The sequence below is a fragment of the Oreochromis niloticus genome, linkage group LG18 (assembly GCF_001858045.2).
Source record: "Oreochromis niloticus isolate F11D_XX linkage group LG18, O_niloticus_UMD_NMBU, whole genome shotgun sequence".
NCBI classification, from domain to species: Eukaryota; Metazoa; Chordata; class Actinopteri; order Cichliformes; family Cichlidae; genus Oreochromis; species Oreochromis niloticus.
In genome coordinates, this window is record NC_031982.2 from 34,109,305 (window position 1) to 34,125,850 (window position 16,546).

General features: G+C 50.3%; 1 protein-coding gene across 1 annotated transcript in view; it reads right to left on the reverse strand.

Moving 5' to 3' along the window:
• rasal2 (RAS protein activator like 2) overlaps nt 1–16,546 on the reverse strand; it is a 48,990-nt gene that overhangs the window by 947 nt on the left and 31,497 nt on the right. Inside the window, 14 exon segments of the mRNA XM_005464201.4 lie at nt 1,174–1,261; nt 1,414–1,616; nt 1,715–1,858; nt 1,937–2,109; nt 2,112–2,884; nt 3,261–3,439; nt 4,609–4,810; nt 4,888–5,127; nt 6,147–6,291; nt 7,720–7,864; nt 8,299–8,853; nt 9,027–9,125; nt 9,516–9,669; nt 15,010–15,122. Of these exon segments, the coding sequence (XP_005464258.2) occupies nt 1,174–1,261; nt 1,414–1,616; nt 1,715–1,858; nt 1,937–2,109; nt 2,112–2,884; nt 3,261–3,439; nt 4,609–4,810; nt 4,888–5,127; nt 6,147–6,291; nt 7,720–7,864; nt 8,299–8,853; nt 9,027–9,125; nt 9,516–9,669; nt 15,010–15,122 (3,213 nt within the window).

The window sequence follows — 16,546 nt, forward strand, 5'->3', positions numbered from 1 at the left end:
ATCCAAATCAGGCTTTAATTAAAACATTTCACAGATTTAAACAGTTTCATGAACACTAGTGGATTTATCAGTGAAACATGTTCAGTGATACGAAGTTTTCTACAAAGAGAGGATCTTTAATCTGACAAGTTCAAATAAAATCTGTGTGCAGATTTAAAAGGACGATTTGGCCTCTTAACACAACATTAAATGATTTAAAGGTTGAAAAAAAAAAAGACCAGCTCACACAAAATCTAAAAACAGTTCAGTTTAATAAAAGTGGCGATGTGGTTTTGACCCGACGGTGAAAAGAAAAAAAAACAAACAACCACAGGAAGTTTGAGGGCAGCAGCCGAAAATATAAACAGCAGCCCAAAAAAGCTCAAACCAGCGAAAAAACAAAAAGGAAAAATCGAAGCTTTTCAAGTCCAACGTCGTCTCCTCTGAGCCTGCTGACGCCTCGCTTTATTTTGAAAGGGTGAACTAGAAGCTGTGGTGGTTTACAGGGAGGGGGAGGTGGTGGGAGGAGGTGTGGGGAGGGGAGGTGGGGTCTGCAGCCAAACTTAAATAAAACCAGCCGAGAGTGCAACACGCCGACACACCAACGTATTACAGAGCAGCTTGAACCAGCCGTCAGCTCTGCAGCTGAACTACAGGAGCCCCCGAGGTCCAAGAACGACTGTGGAGATGAAGCTGAGTGAAAATATTTAATAATTATTAATAAATGTTCTTATTTACTGTGACTGAAGGAAGGACGCTGTTCGTGAACAATAAAGTTTTTGTGTCAAATTGACAGTTTTTTATCCCCATGTGAACCAGAGGGGGGCTCCACCAGCTGCACTAATCCTGAGCTCTTAATAAACACGATGCTGAAACTCTGCACTCTGATTGGCTGGTTCAACAGATGTCAGGTGTGTTGGCAGTGTTTTTTTCCCCCCTAAAAATAAATTTATAAAAACAAAAAACACAGCGTGGCGTTGGTGGTAGTGGCGGAGGAGGAAGGGGCGGGGCAACAGTTACTTGCCTGATTGGTTTATTTCACATCCGTTACTGACCTGAAATCAGTGGAGAGACTGTGAGACGTTTCAAACGATTTAAAGTTTGCGTCACAGCTGCTGCTCGAACACGACGCATCGCTGCTTCCCTCTGAAACCTATTACCCGTGTCACAGGTGTGTCACAGGTGTGTCTGTACCTGAGCGTCGATGATCTTCTGTTTGGCTTCGATCACTGCCTGCATCTCTGCGTGGTCCCGCCGTAGCTCCTCCTCCACCGCCATCAGCCTGCAAATGCACAGAACATCATCATCATCACCTTAAATATCAACATCTGGTTTGATTTACTTAAACTCCTCCTGGACACCTGAAGCATTTTATGTGACATCAGCCCCACCCCTTTCATCATGTGACCTTCGCCCTTCCCCATGTGTGCGTACCTGCAGATGATGCTCTTCATCTGGGTGTCCTTCTCCTCCTGCTGCCTCCTCAGCCGCTCCTCGCTGTCCTCCAGCCGGTTTTTGTACTCGTGCAGCAGCTTCTGCATCTGCTGCTCCTGAGCAAGCAGCCGCCGCTCGTACTCCTCGAGGCGCCGCCCGGACACGCGCAGGCGCTCCTTCAGCCGAGAGATCTCCAGCTCGTACTGCGGAAACAGGAAGCAGTTTCACAGAAATGTCAGAGCAAGCCTTCGTCACTTCCTTATGGGGCTTCACCTGCAGCCCAGGTGTATCTGTTCGTTACCTTCTCTGTGTTCCTGCCCTCATCCCTGCTCCTCTCCCCTCCCTCCTCCTCCTTCTCTTCGTACTGGCCGTTGTTGAGGACCCACGCCGCCGTCCTCTCCACCGGAGACATCGCCACTGCCACCGCCTCCACTGGAGACGCCACCTGCACACAAACCAGTGACATCATCAGAAATACACCTGAAACACTTAAAGTCTGAGACTTGCCAGATTTCTGTCGTACCTGTGGCATCTGCTTGGTGGTGCTCTTTGGGGGCGGAGCCACATTCTCCACAGAGCAGGTGGACGGTTGGCGGTTGATGACGCCAGCAGCAGGGGTGGGTGTTGGCTCGGTGTTGGCGCTGCTGCTGCTGCGCAGTGAGGCGCTGTGTGTAGCAGACCGTGGCGTCCTTGCCCACCCCCTTTGCTCTGCTGCTCCACCTTTATGATGTGGGCGGTGCCTGCTGTTGTGCTCTGACGAGGGATGGCGACCGCTGTGGCGGTGCCGGGTGGGAGGTCTTGCAGGGCGTGGCGGCGTGGCGTAGAGCACTCCTCGCTCTGCGTGCTCCGCCTGCTGCCCACCTCGTCCAGGCTGCTGTTGGACGGCGCGCGACCTTTGCCCCCCACCTGGCTCCCAAAGTCGTCGGAGTTGCTGTGGCTGTTGTGGGAGCTCTCGGTGCTCAGGTTCTCGGAGCTGGAGTCCTGCCGCAGCGAGTGGGCAGAGCGTGTTGACATGCTGTGGGCGGGGTTACTCAGGTGGTAGACGGGGTTTTGGAACGAGAGCGGCTGAAGGCTGCGCTGCTGACTGACGGAGGCGTGCAGCGGTCGCCTCACCTGCGGAGCGCTCTGCGGCTGTCCATCTCTGGGCGGGACTTTGGCCTGGTGTGGTGCCGGCTGAGGTGTGAGAGGGTTGGAGTGTGAGTAGGTAACCGGGGCAACGGCATGTCCGACGGAGGCCTGCGAGCCAACCCTGCTGAGGCGGGGCGGGGCCTCGTGGTGTGGCGGGGGCCCCGTGTTGCCGTGGAGGCTCTGAGCGTCCTGCAGGTCAACCAGAGAGATGCTGCGACCGTTGGGCAGCAGCGTGTCGCGCTCCTCCTGGTCGGAGAAACTGGTGTGGTTGGAGTGATGCTGCTGAGCCAACAAGGGGCGCTGACCCCGAACCGGTGTCTGCAGACTGCGAACCTCGCTGCGGCTGCAGGAAGTGACACGTGAACAGCAGTTAGAGAAAATGTAACTTTTATGACTGATTCCAAAAGTTTCAGGTGAAAGCCTCGTACAGTTGGGTGTTCCTCAGGGATCGATTCTGGGGTCTCTGATAATCACACCAACAGCATTATCTCTGAAACGCTCACCAACACATTTTTACTCAGATGACTCTCCTTTATACCTTCTTCTGCAAATCTACAGTTTCTTCTGACATATTTCAGAAATTTCTTATTAAGCTAAGCTTGTTTGAAATAACTGTTCACCTATTTAAACATTCATGCATGTCAGGAACACTGCAGTTAAAAACAGGAAGTGTGGCAGAGAAACACGTGGTTACCGTGATCTGTCTGCTGATTGGTTACCTGTCACTGGGGTCCTCAAAGATTCGTTGCAACCCCGACGACAGGCTGCCACTGATGTTGTGGGCAGAGCTGTGGTCCTGGAAGCGCCGCAGCTGCTGCTGGACGGGCGTTGGAGCGGCCAGGCAGCGAGTGATATCTCCCAGAATCCTCGGCAGCGGGCCGAGCTTCGCTATGGTGGCCTGCAGGAAGGAATTTTCACCCTGTGGTCGCCGTGTGTGCGTTTGTGTTTGTTCGTGGATGGTTTGAATGGAAGCACCAAGATGCGGTGGTGGTGGTGGTGGGGAAGCACGTAACAGACAGGAAGTGAACAGAAAGAGGAGGAGGAGGGGGGAGGGGGAGGAAAAAACATGAGGGAAACTTAATGAGAACGAAAACAACTAGAACGACATGCTTCTACTGAACAGAACCAGAACCGACACAGCAGAGCCATGCTGAGACGGGTGAGGCACAGCGCCGCCGGGGAGGCAGGGGGGGGAGTGGAGGGTGAGCTGGAGGGTGGGGGGAGGAGCAGTTCAGGCCATGCTGTGATGTTCAGCCACGCAGCGTTAATGTGGTTAGATGAACTCAAACATGTTACATCGAACACATCGAACACATCATTCAGCGTTCAGCCATCGATAATCAGACACATTCTGCACACAGTGATGTCATCCGCCGGGGTCAGGGGTGTTGTGAGGACCCCGCCCGTGGCTGCTACCGGCCTGGTCGGGTTTGTTATCGGTCCAGTATCGTGCAGTTTGTAACATGTTTCTTTATGTTTAATAACTGCTCAAAAAACAAAAGGAACACTTTGAAAACATATCGACTCTGATATGGAGCAAATCAAAGGACGCCACATCGTTAAAGCTGAAACTGATAAACAACGCCCTCGGCGACGATCAGGTCAACATCCCAAACATCCTGTAAGTGTTCCTTTAATGTTTCTGAGCATCACAGGGACGGCCTGCTGAGTCTGCAGCACCTGAGCCGCACACGCGTGCACACACGCACACACACACGCGCACGCACAGACACACTCACGCACACGCACACGCACACACACACACACACACACACACACGCACACACACACACGCACACGCACACACACACACACGCACACACGCACACGCGCGCGCGCACGCACAGACACACTCACGCGCACACACACACACACACGCACACACACACACACACGCACACACACACACACGCGTGCGCGCGCACGCACAGACACACACACGCGCGCGCGCACGCACAGACACACTCACGCGCGCGCGCACGCACAGACACACTCACGCGCGCACACACACACACACACACACACACACACACACACACACTGTGTTGACGGTTCGTGTGTCTGTACCTTGTCGAGCTGAGAGACGACCTCCCACAGGAGGGCGTGCAGCACGGACAGCTCGCGGCCGAGGTCGATGTAGCCCTCGAAACCCGGCGTGTTGGTGAGCGTCTCCGGGTTGGAAATCTCCGACAGGAAACGCATCATCCCCGCCCATTCGTGCTCCAGGAAGTCATTCATGAAGGCCATGTACTCCTCCTTGTTTCCAAACCTTTGGAGGAAACGCAAAGTGAAATTTTGTTTTTACAGAACGACCCCGGCGGCGCACGCTGACCTGCGGGTACTCACTTGGTGAAGTTGGCGAGGTTCTGGATGACTTTGGCGATGAGCGTGAGCGTCCGGGACGTTCGGTCGTCGGGATACTCCTGCATGAGGTTGAAGAGCGAGGGCGACATGATGGCGGGGCAGAGGAAGCGCAGGAAGAGCGAGGCGCTGATGAGGCGCTTGCTGATGTCCTGCTGGTGGCCGCGGGCGACGCACTGCTGCTTCCACGAGGCAAACACTTCCTTCAGCTCGCGAGGAAACACGCTGCGGAGACGGGAAGGAGCCGACAGCACTCAGAGCAGGAAGGAAGGATCGGGTAGCTGCTGCTTTCCACCAAACACTTATCGACTTCTGAAGGCTTTTAATACGTCTCAACGAGCAGGATCATGTCGTTTACGTCGACACACACGGGATCCCAACTTCCGTCTCTGAGACTCAAACCAATCACAGCGACAGCTTCACGGTCAGACCGAACAGCTTTCAAGCATCTGAAGGAGGACGACTTTAATTTACCCCAGAAAACATAAAACGTCTCCATCAAAGCCAGAGAGCCGTCGTCTGGCCCTTAATTTGAAAACCGAATCGCCAGGAAACATCTCACCTTCACAGACTTTTAATTTGCTGATTTTCAGTAGCAGAGCTCAAACATCAGACGCCATCCCACAACTTCCTGTAACACTTTGCTGCTGTTTTATCCAATCACCACGTAAACCTGCTGTGACCCTGATTAAACTCATAGGTCAAAGGTCAGCTCAGACGAACAAACAGGGTCTCTGAGCTGTAGTTGCCTCCCGCTGGCAGCAGGGGGCAGAGGTTGACGGTGGATGACCTTCACTGAGCTCTGCTTGTTTTATATGATCCCTGATGCTGTCGTGCTAATAACATTCGTTCTGTCACAGTTACTCTGCGCTCTGCTTCTTTTTTGTTTTTTTTAAATGGGAAAACATCCACACACACACACACACACACACACACACACACACACACACACATATTACCCTAACCATGAAAAATTAAAGCCTGACCCTAACGTAACCCTGTCACTAAAACACACTGAGTCTCAAAAATGCTTTCAAACTTGTGGGGACCAGGATGTTGGTCCCCATGAAGATATGAACACACACACTCTGTTATTAAATTAAAGGTTAATATATGATGAACCTGAGGCTGTTTTTCTCGTCTCTGTTTGGGATCCTTTAGCACAGCTCCGTTCATTTCACTAAGACAAGTGTAACTTTAAAGACTTCTCTCAAACACCCTCAGCTGTTGGGACCCAGTCGTACCAGTAGGAGTTGATGATCTTGCAGAAGGCCAGCTCGCAGCACATCTTCAGGTTGCTCTGATGTTCGGCCAGGTCTCCGGTGGAGCATCGGCTCGGGTCCACCTCGCAGTTCTCGTCCGACTCGTACAGAGCTTTAATGAACTCGCCTGCGGACACAGACGGACGAGGCATGAAGACAAAGTGACCGACCGGGCGAATCAAACCCGTCCACACAGGAAACATTAAAGATAGTTTTTTTAGGAGGCCGCTGAATTTTACGTCTTCCCTTCAAATTCTTAATGTTTCATGAGTCACAGCACGTCTGAGGCCTCATTCTTCCTGAGCACATTGTCTTATCTGAACACCTGTTTTGAGGAGCCACCTGTCCCACATGCTGATAACAAGCCCTTCCTGGATAATCTCTGCGCTCAGACTGAGACGCAGCCAGGTCCAAACCAGTATGAATTTAAATATGAACTTTTACTGGAGCGACTGGTTTCACCTTTCTGGCTCTCTCATTAAGAGCGAGGCCTTCACTGTCAGCAGAGAAACTGTATTTACAGCTTCCATCCACGTTAATCTTTAATGAGTCGCCGTCTGAACCTGATGACTGTTTAACGGGCGACACAGCGCAATGACACGACTCGGCGAGCGCGAGCTGAATATTTGATGAGCTGAAAATACGACAATAAAAAGTCGCAGTCACAATCAAACGCCTTTAATCGATGAAACCTGCCGAGGAGGCAGGAACTTATTTCTATTTCCAGAGATGAAGCTATAAATATTTTAACGAGGGTGACGCTGCTCGTGTCTTTGAAGCGTCTCTCAGTAACAGTTTGAAGAAGCTTTATTGGTTTGTAATGACGGCGGGTCTCAGCGGGCCTTCTCCTGTCACAACCTCCACTATTTACAGCTTCTCTTCACAGCAGAGCAGAACCAGCCTGAGGATGATGAGGATGATGCAGCAGAGCAAAAACATAATTAAAAATCATTTAAAAAGTGCATCACAGAGACTTTCTTCTTCACGTGTTTGTTTCTTTGTCCTGATGTCAGATTTACTGTCGAGGTGGCGTCTGCTCTGTGGAGCAGCTTTGCATGACTCACAGTTCATAATAATCCTCCTTTAATCTGACACCAGGACTCTGTACAGCTCCTCAGTTCATCCTCTGTCTGAAACAAACAGCTTTAGCTCCTCCTCCTTTAAGCCTACCTACTTGGCAAACCTTCAGAAATGGCAGGTGGGCGTGGCTTCTGAGATGACCATTAAAGGATACCTCGTCTCTATGACATCATACGAATCCAAGAGTACAAAAAACTGTGTGAAACTGATCATTTAGTCAGAGGCTTAGAGCTGCTCATAACTCTGATTCATTGATTAGATGCTAATTAATTATTTAACTGCTAATTATCAATACAGCTGATTATCATTTTTAAGACCTCTCAGACTAGATTTGAATATTTTGTTTTCTTAATTGTAAACCTCGGAGTCCAATAACAGTTTAGAATTTCACAGGAGAAACAAGGTGACTCCGCCCACCAGACGGCAGGTTACAGGTGTGTGTGCGGTTGTGTGCACAGGTGTGTGCGAGGCTCACCGAGCGCGTCGTGCAGGTATTTCTGTCCCACCAGCTTCAGATATTCCTCGATGGCCTTGGTGGCCAGCGTGTTCTCCCTGAAGATCAGGACGTCGTGGTCGGCGCATCGATCCACCTCTGACATCACCAGGTCCGTCAGGAAGTCCTGAGGAGGAGGAGGTAGAGATGAAGAGGGCGCCATCATAGTTAATCACCTTACTTACAACACGGGTGCATTTACAAACGCTGCACGCCTCCTCTCTCCTACAACTCTGTGATCCATGAAATCAGCTTCACTGATCGACTCCGGTTAATGTTAATAAAGTTATCGAGCTTATCGGACTAAATGAGCTTTATGGATCGTTTTTGGGGCTTTTACTGAATCTGAACGGGTTTACTGGAATTATCAAGGATGGGAATCCTCCAGCAGCGAGCATTTATGGAAACGTCATCGTATTTAGGTCCGATTTTCTGCTGTTATGCTGATATTCAGGAACCTGTGTGAAGGCGGGTCCAGAGCGAGCGCTACCTGCAGTTTAAACTTCTGGGCTGACATGTTTTGCTAACAGGAAGTGAAACGTCAGCGTGACTGATTCTGACCTTTGCCCTGCCGGTGCTCTGCAGGATGTGGACCAGTGCGCACGCCATCTCCTCCTTGTTCTTCACGCTGATGACGGGCTCGAGCACCGAGCACAGCATGGTGTAGTTGTTGGTGACGAACTCGGCGAACTCCTTGTACTGCTCCATGGGCAGGATGGAGATGGTCTGGAAGCGCGACTTGATGCGGATCGACGGCCCGCCGCCTTTGCCCTTGCTGGTGGTGGGCGTGCTCACCGGGTACCACTTCTCCACAAACTGCCGGCCCGTCACGCTCGCCACCGGGATGTTGACCAGGCCCACGTAGTTGTTCTTGTCCTTTTTCTTCTTCTTGTCCACGTCGCGGTAGATGTGCACGGTGATGCTGTGCACGCCGGGCAGGCTGGAAAAGTCAAAGTACTCGCCCCAGAACAGGCTGTCGTGGCGGGTCTTGCTGGTGGTCCGGGCGTACAGGACGTCGTCCAGACACAGCTCGCAGAAATATTTCTTCTTAGGCGGCAGGTCTTTGGCTTCGATGATCCAGAGTCGCAGCAGGTTCTCGGCGCGCCGGCAGTTGTCCTGCGAACGCAAAAACACCGTTTGTTAAACTGATTTTGTGACACCTGCGAGGCAAAAACAGCACAAACCAACGGACTGCAACTGCAGTTCCTCTGATGGCCACTAGAGGCGTTACAGCAGAAGTAAATGTTTCCCCCTTCACAAAAACTCATCGGTGCAGGACAGGAAGTCACCTTGTTGGGCTGAATCGTCCTCCTCAGGTTCTCCATCCACTTGTCTCTCTCTGAGGCCGACGTGCAGCTGAAACACTTGCTGCCGCCCGAGTACGTCACCTGACAGGTGAGACAGAGAGGGAGGGTCACTCAGACAACCAGGGGTGCAGGGTGACACGACTACTTACAGGTACCTGCTCAAAACATCCAAAAGTAACGAGGACACAAATCCTGGGACTTCACGTCCAAAACATATCTGCTCTTTTTTATATCCGTCTTTATTTATTCTACAGTGCTTAAAAGAACCTGATAAAACTCGTTTATCAGTTTTGTGACATGAAAGAGTTGCATCAATCAAAATGAGCAGCATTGATCCACTTTACGAGCGTCAGTAAAAACGAACACTGTGCTGCCCTTCAACACGCACAACAATAATTAACTAGAAAATCTTTCTGCTGTTAATCATCAGATTTCTCTGAAGCTCAGGTCAGACATTTCACCGTGCGTCACCTCGAAGCAGAACTCCTGTCCCAGGATGCTGCTGTGCAGAGGCTTGATGAACACGTCCTCCTCCATGCTCAGGTCCAGAGCCTCCACCGCGCTGCCCGGGCTCAGCAAAGACTCATGGGAGCTCGACTCCTTCAGCTTGGGAAGCACGCGAGATCTGGAAGACAGGAAGGAGATGGAAAGGTAAACGGATGTTAGGGCGAGTTTAAACCACAGGGGGCGCCGCTGAGCCCGGTACGCGGCATCACCAGCTTCACCAAACTCCACCCGAGCTGAGAGCACCTACGAAAAACAGCCACAGAGCCAGGCGAGGGGGGGGCCCCAGAGCATCCCTCCCACCTCGACCCTCTGGCAGACGTGCAGCAGCTCCGGTCACCGCCGCCGCTGCCGAGCTTCACCCACACAGTCCGGCAGCCGGTAAACAAATCCTGAGACGGCCAATCGTATCTTGCCTGCGGGAGTGTAACCGTGGCAGCGGCCCCCGCTGGGACGGCCGGCGCTTGGCAGCGAGCGTGACGCAGCAAGGAGCGTCTCAGAGGACGCAATAATGAGGAAGAGAGGGAGAGCTGCAGCGTTACGAGCAGCAGAAGAAGAAAGTTCATTCAATACAACTCCAATAAATCCAGAATAAACTCTGCAGCGAGGCTTCACGGTCACATGACGTCACCGACGGCGCTTTTACAGTTCAGAGCGGATTCTTAAACATAAACTGGTGAAGCTGTTTTTACCTTTAATGCTCCGCCCTGCTGGATCCGCTCACATCAGTCACACCACAACGCCTGTTTTTTATTTGAGCCTCAAAGTTTTCTGCAGATAAAATGAAACTGCGTCTCTGAGAAGCTTCAGTTTCAGATAGTTTTACTTCTCCGTGTTTATCCAGCGCTGGTTTTCAAACGTTTCCCCGAAGCTCATCAAAGGGTCAGCTGGTTCGTAGCCCCCCCCCCACACACACACACACAGATATGACATCAGAGTTTCTTCTGATTGGCTCATGAGGTGGAGACCCGTCCGTGGAGCATCTGCAGACCACAGCATGTTGTGTAAGCGTTCTCCTGCTTTGCATGAGATCAGGGGTCATTTCGAATTCACTGAGTGTGTTTGTGCACTTTCTCTGCTGATGCTATGAGGACGCAGCTCTTCCTGCAGAGTCACGCTGAGAGCAACAAAAACAACAGCGTGAAGTGAATCATCACGGTTTCCTGTGCAGACATCCAGGTTAAACCAGCAGGAAACTAATCAATGTGATGGAAACATGAGTGTGTGTGTGTGTGTGTGTGTGTGTGTGTGTGTGTGTGTGTGTGTGTGTGTGTGTGTAATCCTCCCGCTGTGTCAGATGAGTTACGTAAACCCGGATTAGCGGCCTGAGATCAGCAGTGATGCTGTGACATCACATCTGATGCTGAATTAAACGCTCTGACCGTTAAATTCGATCACTGACGGCTTCGTGATTAAAAAACTGCTTTTATTAAAACTCAGACTGAAGTTTAAACACTGACTGATGCACGAGCTTCATTATCAGCCATTCTGATTAAAGCTGGTCACAAACCAACAGCGACGCTCAGCTGGAAGCAGCGCTGTGCATTTGACTAATCTGAGACATTTGGTGCTGCAAGCTCATGAACGTTCTGCTCTCCATCCACAAAGCACCAACCAGACGAAGCTCTTCACCCGTTTTAAAGCATCGTCACGCTTTCACTGAATTCAGGTGTACGATAAATAACCTCAGATGTATCTGTAGTCCAGCAGTTCGCCAAGTTTCACTCCATGCCAGCGCTGAAATCACCCAAACCTGCAGTTCCTCTAACGTCCACTAGAGGCTCCAGCAGTGAGTCAGTTCACTGCCCTGTTAAAATCCAGCTTTACAGCAGGACTGCATTAAGATGCTGACACTGACCAGTGCAGAAACCAATGTGTGAGCACACACATCGTTTATATACAGTCTGTGGGTTTGACTTCCTGTCAGCTGATTTCTGCTCAGGTGTGCTTTGGTCTGAGGAGCAGGGCGTGCTTCAGGATGATTAAACGAAAAAAACTCCTTATCTGGAAGTGCCTGCAGCTCTAAGCTGCAGACTGTGGATGCATCAATTAACCTTGAAGGCGTGATGGCGGCTCTTAGCCTCAAGGCTAATCTCCCCTGGTGGTCGCCTGTGGTATTACAATGTTAAAACAAACAACATTTTAAAGGAGACATCTGCAAACACAGCATGTGTTCAGTGTCTATATGTAAATTTATCCACTCCCTGTTTTTAAAACCTCAGGAAAACTGTGGGCGGAGCCAGCTAGGAAACCACCACTGAGCACGTGCAGAAGCTGGGACCCATCAACACAAACCCAGGAGTGAGAAACTTTTCACCCTCACGACCTGCTGTAGATCCAAAAACCTGCAGTTTCAGCGCGAGTTCAAACACGAGCAGAGGAAGCGAGCGCTCCGGTTAGAAGACGTTTGTTAAGACCTGCCTGGTCATGTGACCAGCAGCCGCAACGCTCCATCTGTGAAACACAGTAAGCCATGTTTCACCAAATAAAAGAGACAGTCATAAAACACACAACCTGACTGCTTCTTTGAGTGTCAGCAGAGTGTAAACACACACACACACACACACACACACACACACACAGGAAGGGCTGGTCTCCTGCATTAGGACAGAAACCTGATCCACTCTGCTGCCAGAGGAAGACGAGGAGGAAGCACTTACAGGTCTAAACACACACACACACACACACATCTCTGCATCTCTGTCTATGGTAATTCCTGTGATGATGATGATGATGATGATGAAGGGCACAGTTGGGTGAATCTATCAGAGGAACTCGAGTTTTCAGTTCGCACTCGCTGAAGTCGAGATCTCACAATATCTTCTGGTGTGAGAGCAGAAGACGTCAAAGCAGGAGACAAAGACATCCAGAGTTTTCCTAAAAGTTTCCTTCCCACACTGCACCTCTCTGTGTACAGTACTGGATCCTCGGGGCTCCTGTAGCAACATTATTGAAATGGCAGCAAACACCAACGCGGCCGTCACCTTCACGGTGAGAATCAGACACGTTCTGAGGCTGCTCGCAGATTTATTTTTGTCTGTCGACCCGTCGCGTGGGTTCTGCGACACCACAGAACATTAACTCTGCTCCATCACGAGCTCGACTTCAACCGCTGCGCTCAGATAACACCGGAGCTCGCAGTGCGGCTCCCTGCTGCTCAGCTCACCCTCAAACTTCATCTGAAACGTCTGTCATCCCGTCCAAAGACAGCAGGAGTCAGTCAACCAATCACAATGCACCATTTTCATCTCACATACACACGTGCGTGCAGTCCTACCTGAATCTGAGCGATTTGGAGAGCTGAGCTATCCGAGCTCTGCGGAGGAGAGAGGACGAACCATCCATCAGGAGTCAGAGCTCAGAGCTGACTGAGAGCGAGGCTGCGCGTGTGCGTGCGTGCGTGTGTGCGCGTGCGTGCGAGTGTGCGCGTGCGTGCGAGTGTGCGTGCGTGCGTGTGTGCGTGCGTGCGTGCGAGCGTGCGTGTGTGTGTGTAGCATTATCCTGATGTCCAGCTGGCTGTCACTCTGTCGGTTATAAAGCTGCACTCAGCATCAGCACCATGCAGACAGAGGCTGGGACAGATGTTGTGCAGAGATTCAGCAAACACTTCCTGTTGGCTGTTAAACCTCACTCACCCTGAGGCTGGAAGCTCCTCCCACACCTGCATGAGTCCAGGAGGAGACCTGCATCTGGATTAATTCCTCACTCACTCATATTTTCCTGTTATGACACGACAGGAAATGAGAGGAAGTGCTACCACAGCGCGTATGAGGAGTACTCGCCGTAGCCTTCCCCAAAGTTCATTTGGTAGAGGTGGAGCCCCTCTCTGAGCCTGGTGCTGCTTGTAGGTGATCGACTGCTGTTTGCTCTTATTAAAATCGCTGACGCCTGCAGTGAAAGCGTCGCCTGTTACTAAATATTATAAAAGGTTAAAGCTTCACTTTTATTTTATTATAATTCAAATTCAGAGAAGAACCTGGTCACACTCTGAAATCAGTCACAGCTTTGTTTGATAAAGAGAAGCACATTTTTAAAAATGATTGATCAGAAATGCGGATTAATGGATTCAATCATTAAATAAATATTTGTTTTAACTTCTAGTTTTTGAGTAAACATTTTTTGTTAAAGGTCATTTTTGAATCATAAATATATTTTCATGGTGACACATGGTTCCAATAATCACTGGTTTCAGTGAAAAGCATCATCAGACCTCTGAGACAGGAAACAGGGCGAGCCATTCACCACTTTAAAAATGATTTCAGAATAAATGTAAATCAAATTTAACAGGAAGAAAATCCCAGCGAACGGAGTCATACCTGGAGGTTTTCCAGGGAAAAGATCTCATGAAAACACACTCACACACTCAGGAGGAAACTTTATCTTACAAACCGAACAAACCTCTGCAGAGTGCAGCAGAGTTCCAGTAAAACCACCTCCAGGCAGTGCTGGGAAGGCTGGGCGGGTTAATGGAAGGAGGAAAAACCCACAACCTCGACGATCAGCAGGAGGAGAGACCCGCCCTCTGTCTGCCGGACAGAGTTCCTCACATGTGACAGACGGACGCTGGGCTTCATTACTGGAGGAAACGCAGAGCGACCAGAAGCAGCAGCCAGAGCAGGAAATGAGCGTTAATATCAGAGTCTGCTGCTCAGCGTCACTGAGCATGAATAAACTGCAGACTCACTCAAACCGAAGCCTCTGCGACTCTGAGCCGGCCCGCAGTCAGCTTATCAATCAGAAGCTGCTCTCTCTAATAAACCAATCAAACCGTCACCGGATCACACAGACCGAAGAAAACCGAAACATCACGATTGCCAGCAGACCTCTTATGGAGCCAGTTTCCTCCTTCATAACGAACACTGTTAGAGACCGAATCAGTCGACCCCCCAGGCCTGAGCAAACCTGCAGTTCCTCCAAAGTCCACTAGAGGCTCAGGAGTGAGTCACCCCCCATAGACCCCCGTGTTAACGGCATATAAAAGACAGAAGTGATGTTTCCTCATTTCATGGTTAAAAGCACTCAGCCTGGCTCTGACGCTGTTAAAAACAGCGAGCGTGCCTCGTCTGTGTTCATACGATCAGTTTATGTTTATAAATTCTGATTTTTAGGAAATTGAACAGACGTGGAAACAGACTTTGTAGGAACTTTTAAACATGCACGCTTTTAAACTATGAAACTGTTCCAGGCCAGGCTGTCCTGTTTCTAACAGGCAGGTCTGAACCGTCCATCTGGACCCGCAGAACCAGCAGAGAGCCTGAGGTGGACCCTGAACACGCAACAGGAGGCCTGACAGCCTCCGGGTGGAGACCTTTATCATCGGGCTGCAGGCGGAGGAAGGACTGTGCACAGACATCCCGTCTGTACCAAGGCTGGAGTATGTCTATGTTCAGATTAATGCAATAAAAGACTCAAATCTGAGCGAAGAACAGCTGAAGAGCAGCTCGAGCTCTGGAGGTGTTACCTGTCGGCATCGGCGGGCCGGATCGAGGGCAGTCTGAAGCTGGTGTTTCTGTCCAGTTTGGTCTGACTCCTCGTCCTCTTGATGGAGCCTTTAAGACGTTTACTGAAAAACCCCTGAAGGAGAAACAGAAAAGGTCAGAATCAGTCACAGATGGCGATTTTCACGAGAGCGGCACTGATCTTCACCGAGAGACGTTAACATAGACTTTCATGAGCGTTGGATCGGTGAGTAATCGCTTCAGATATTCGACTGTAACCTCAAACCGTCTTCCAAGAATAAAAGGAGCTCCTGTTTCTACTAAAAAACTCTCAGATCACTTAACAGCATCTCAGACGTCCTTTTTCCATCCTGTTTCTGTCACAAGAGCCTCGCTGTGAGCGATGCTGCTGTGGCTCACACAAAGCTCAGCTCTTCACTCTGAGCCAGCGAGGTCGTTCACAGAAACACTTCTCCATCCTCGACCTCAGAAACTCAACTGTTTATCACAGCATCCACGTGATGCAGCAGCACCATCCCTCAGTCCTCAGCACAAAGAACCTCCTTCAGCTACAGTCAGGTTTAATCTCATTATTTTGGTGATTACTGGATCACGACCGAGCTCTCATTCTTTTGTCATAAATCAAGCGCACCCCCGTCATTTAAGTGACGAGCGTTCGTCTCTTTAAAAGTCGAAACTCACTTGATGTTTAGTTCGGCTCAAAGAAATCCTGAAATTAGTCCAAGCTGTAAAATGTGCACGTGTGTGTTAAAAAACAAAAACTCAAAGTGTAAAAAGCACAAGCACAGAAAACAACAATACTAATTTCAAACAATATGGTTTCAAATGAACATTAAAATCCACAAATCACAGCATACGTGAGAAAAAATGCTTCATTTATTCCAAACGTTGGTAAACGATTGTGTTACATCAGCCATGACGCATGTAAGGCGCTAAAACTTAACGAATGCAGGCGATTCCTCCATCAGCTGACCTCCGTGTGGAACAGCAGCGATGAATGATGAGCTCAGGTGGAGGTGCTACGACGAGAAAACGCCCTCTGGTGGTGTTTTCATGCAGGTGAGGTGGAATAGCGGCCCTGAGCACAGCATCAGCACACACCTGTGTGTTTAAGCATCGACCAGGCGGTGTGCTGCTTTAGAACGACTGTAACTCCGTCACGTTTGCACTAAAGACAACTCAAAGTTCTACAGCGATATTCGGCTGTGGGTGTTTGTATCACGTTCAGATGCTGCTGCTGTTCCCTCCCGTCCGCCTGTTGTGAGCGTCGACTATGTCGCTGAGCTGAGCTGAGCGTCTCATTCTGTGGTCACGCAGAACCAAACTCCGCCCCCTCACCAGCTGGAGTCAGAGGCGGTGGCGTTTGAGTTGTCCACAGCACAGTGCAGGAAACACTGAACAGCTGGTCATGTTTCACAGGTCGCTGAGCTCAGCAGCGTGTTTGACCAGCACCTGCTGCCCCCTGGTGGCGTTTTCATGCAGGAGAAACAATAAATGTCTTCAGTTCAGCCACTTTGAGACTTTTGGTAGAAGATTCAT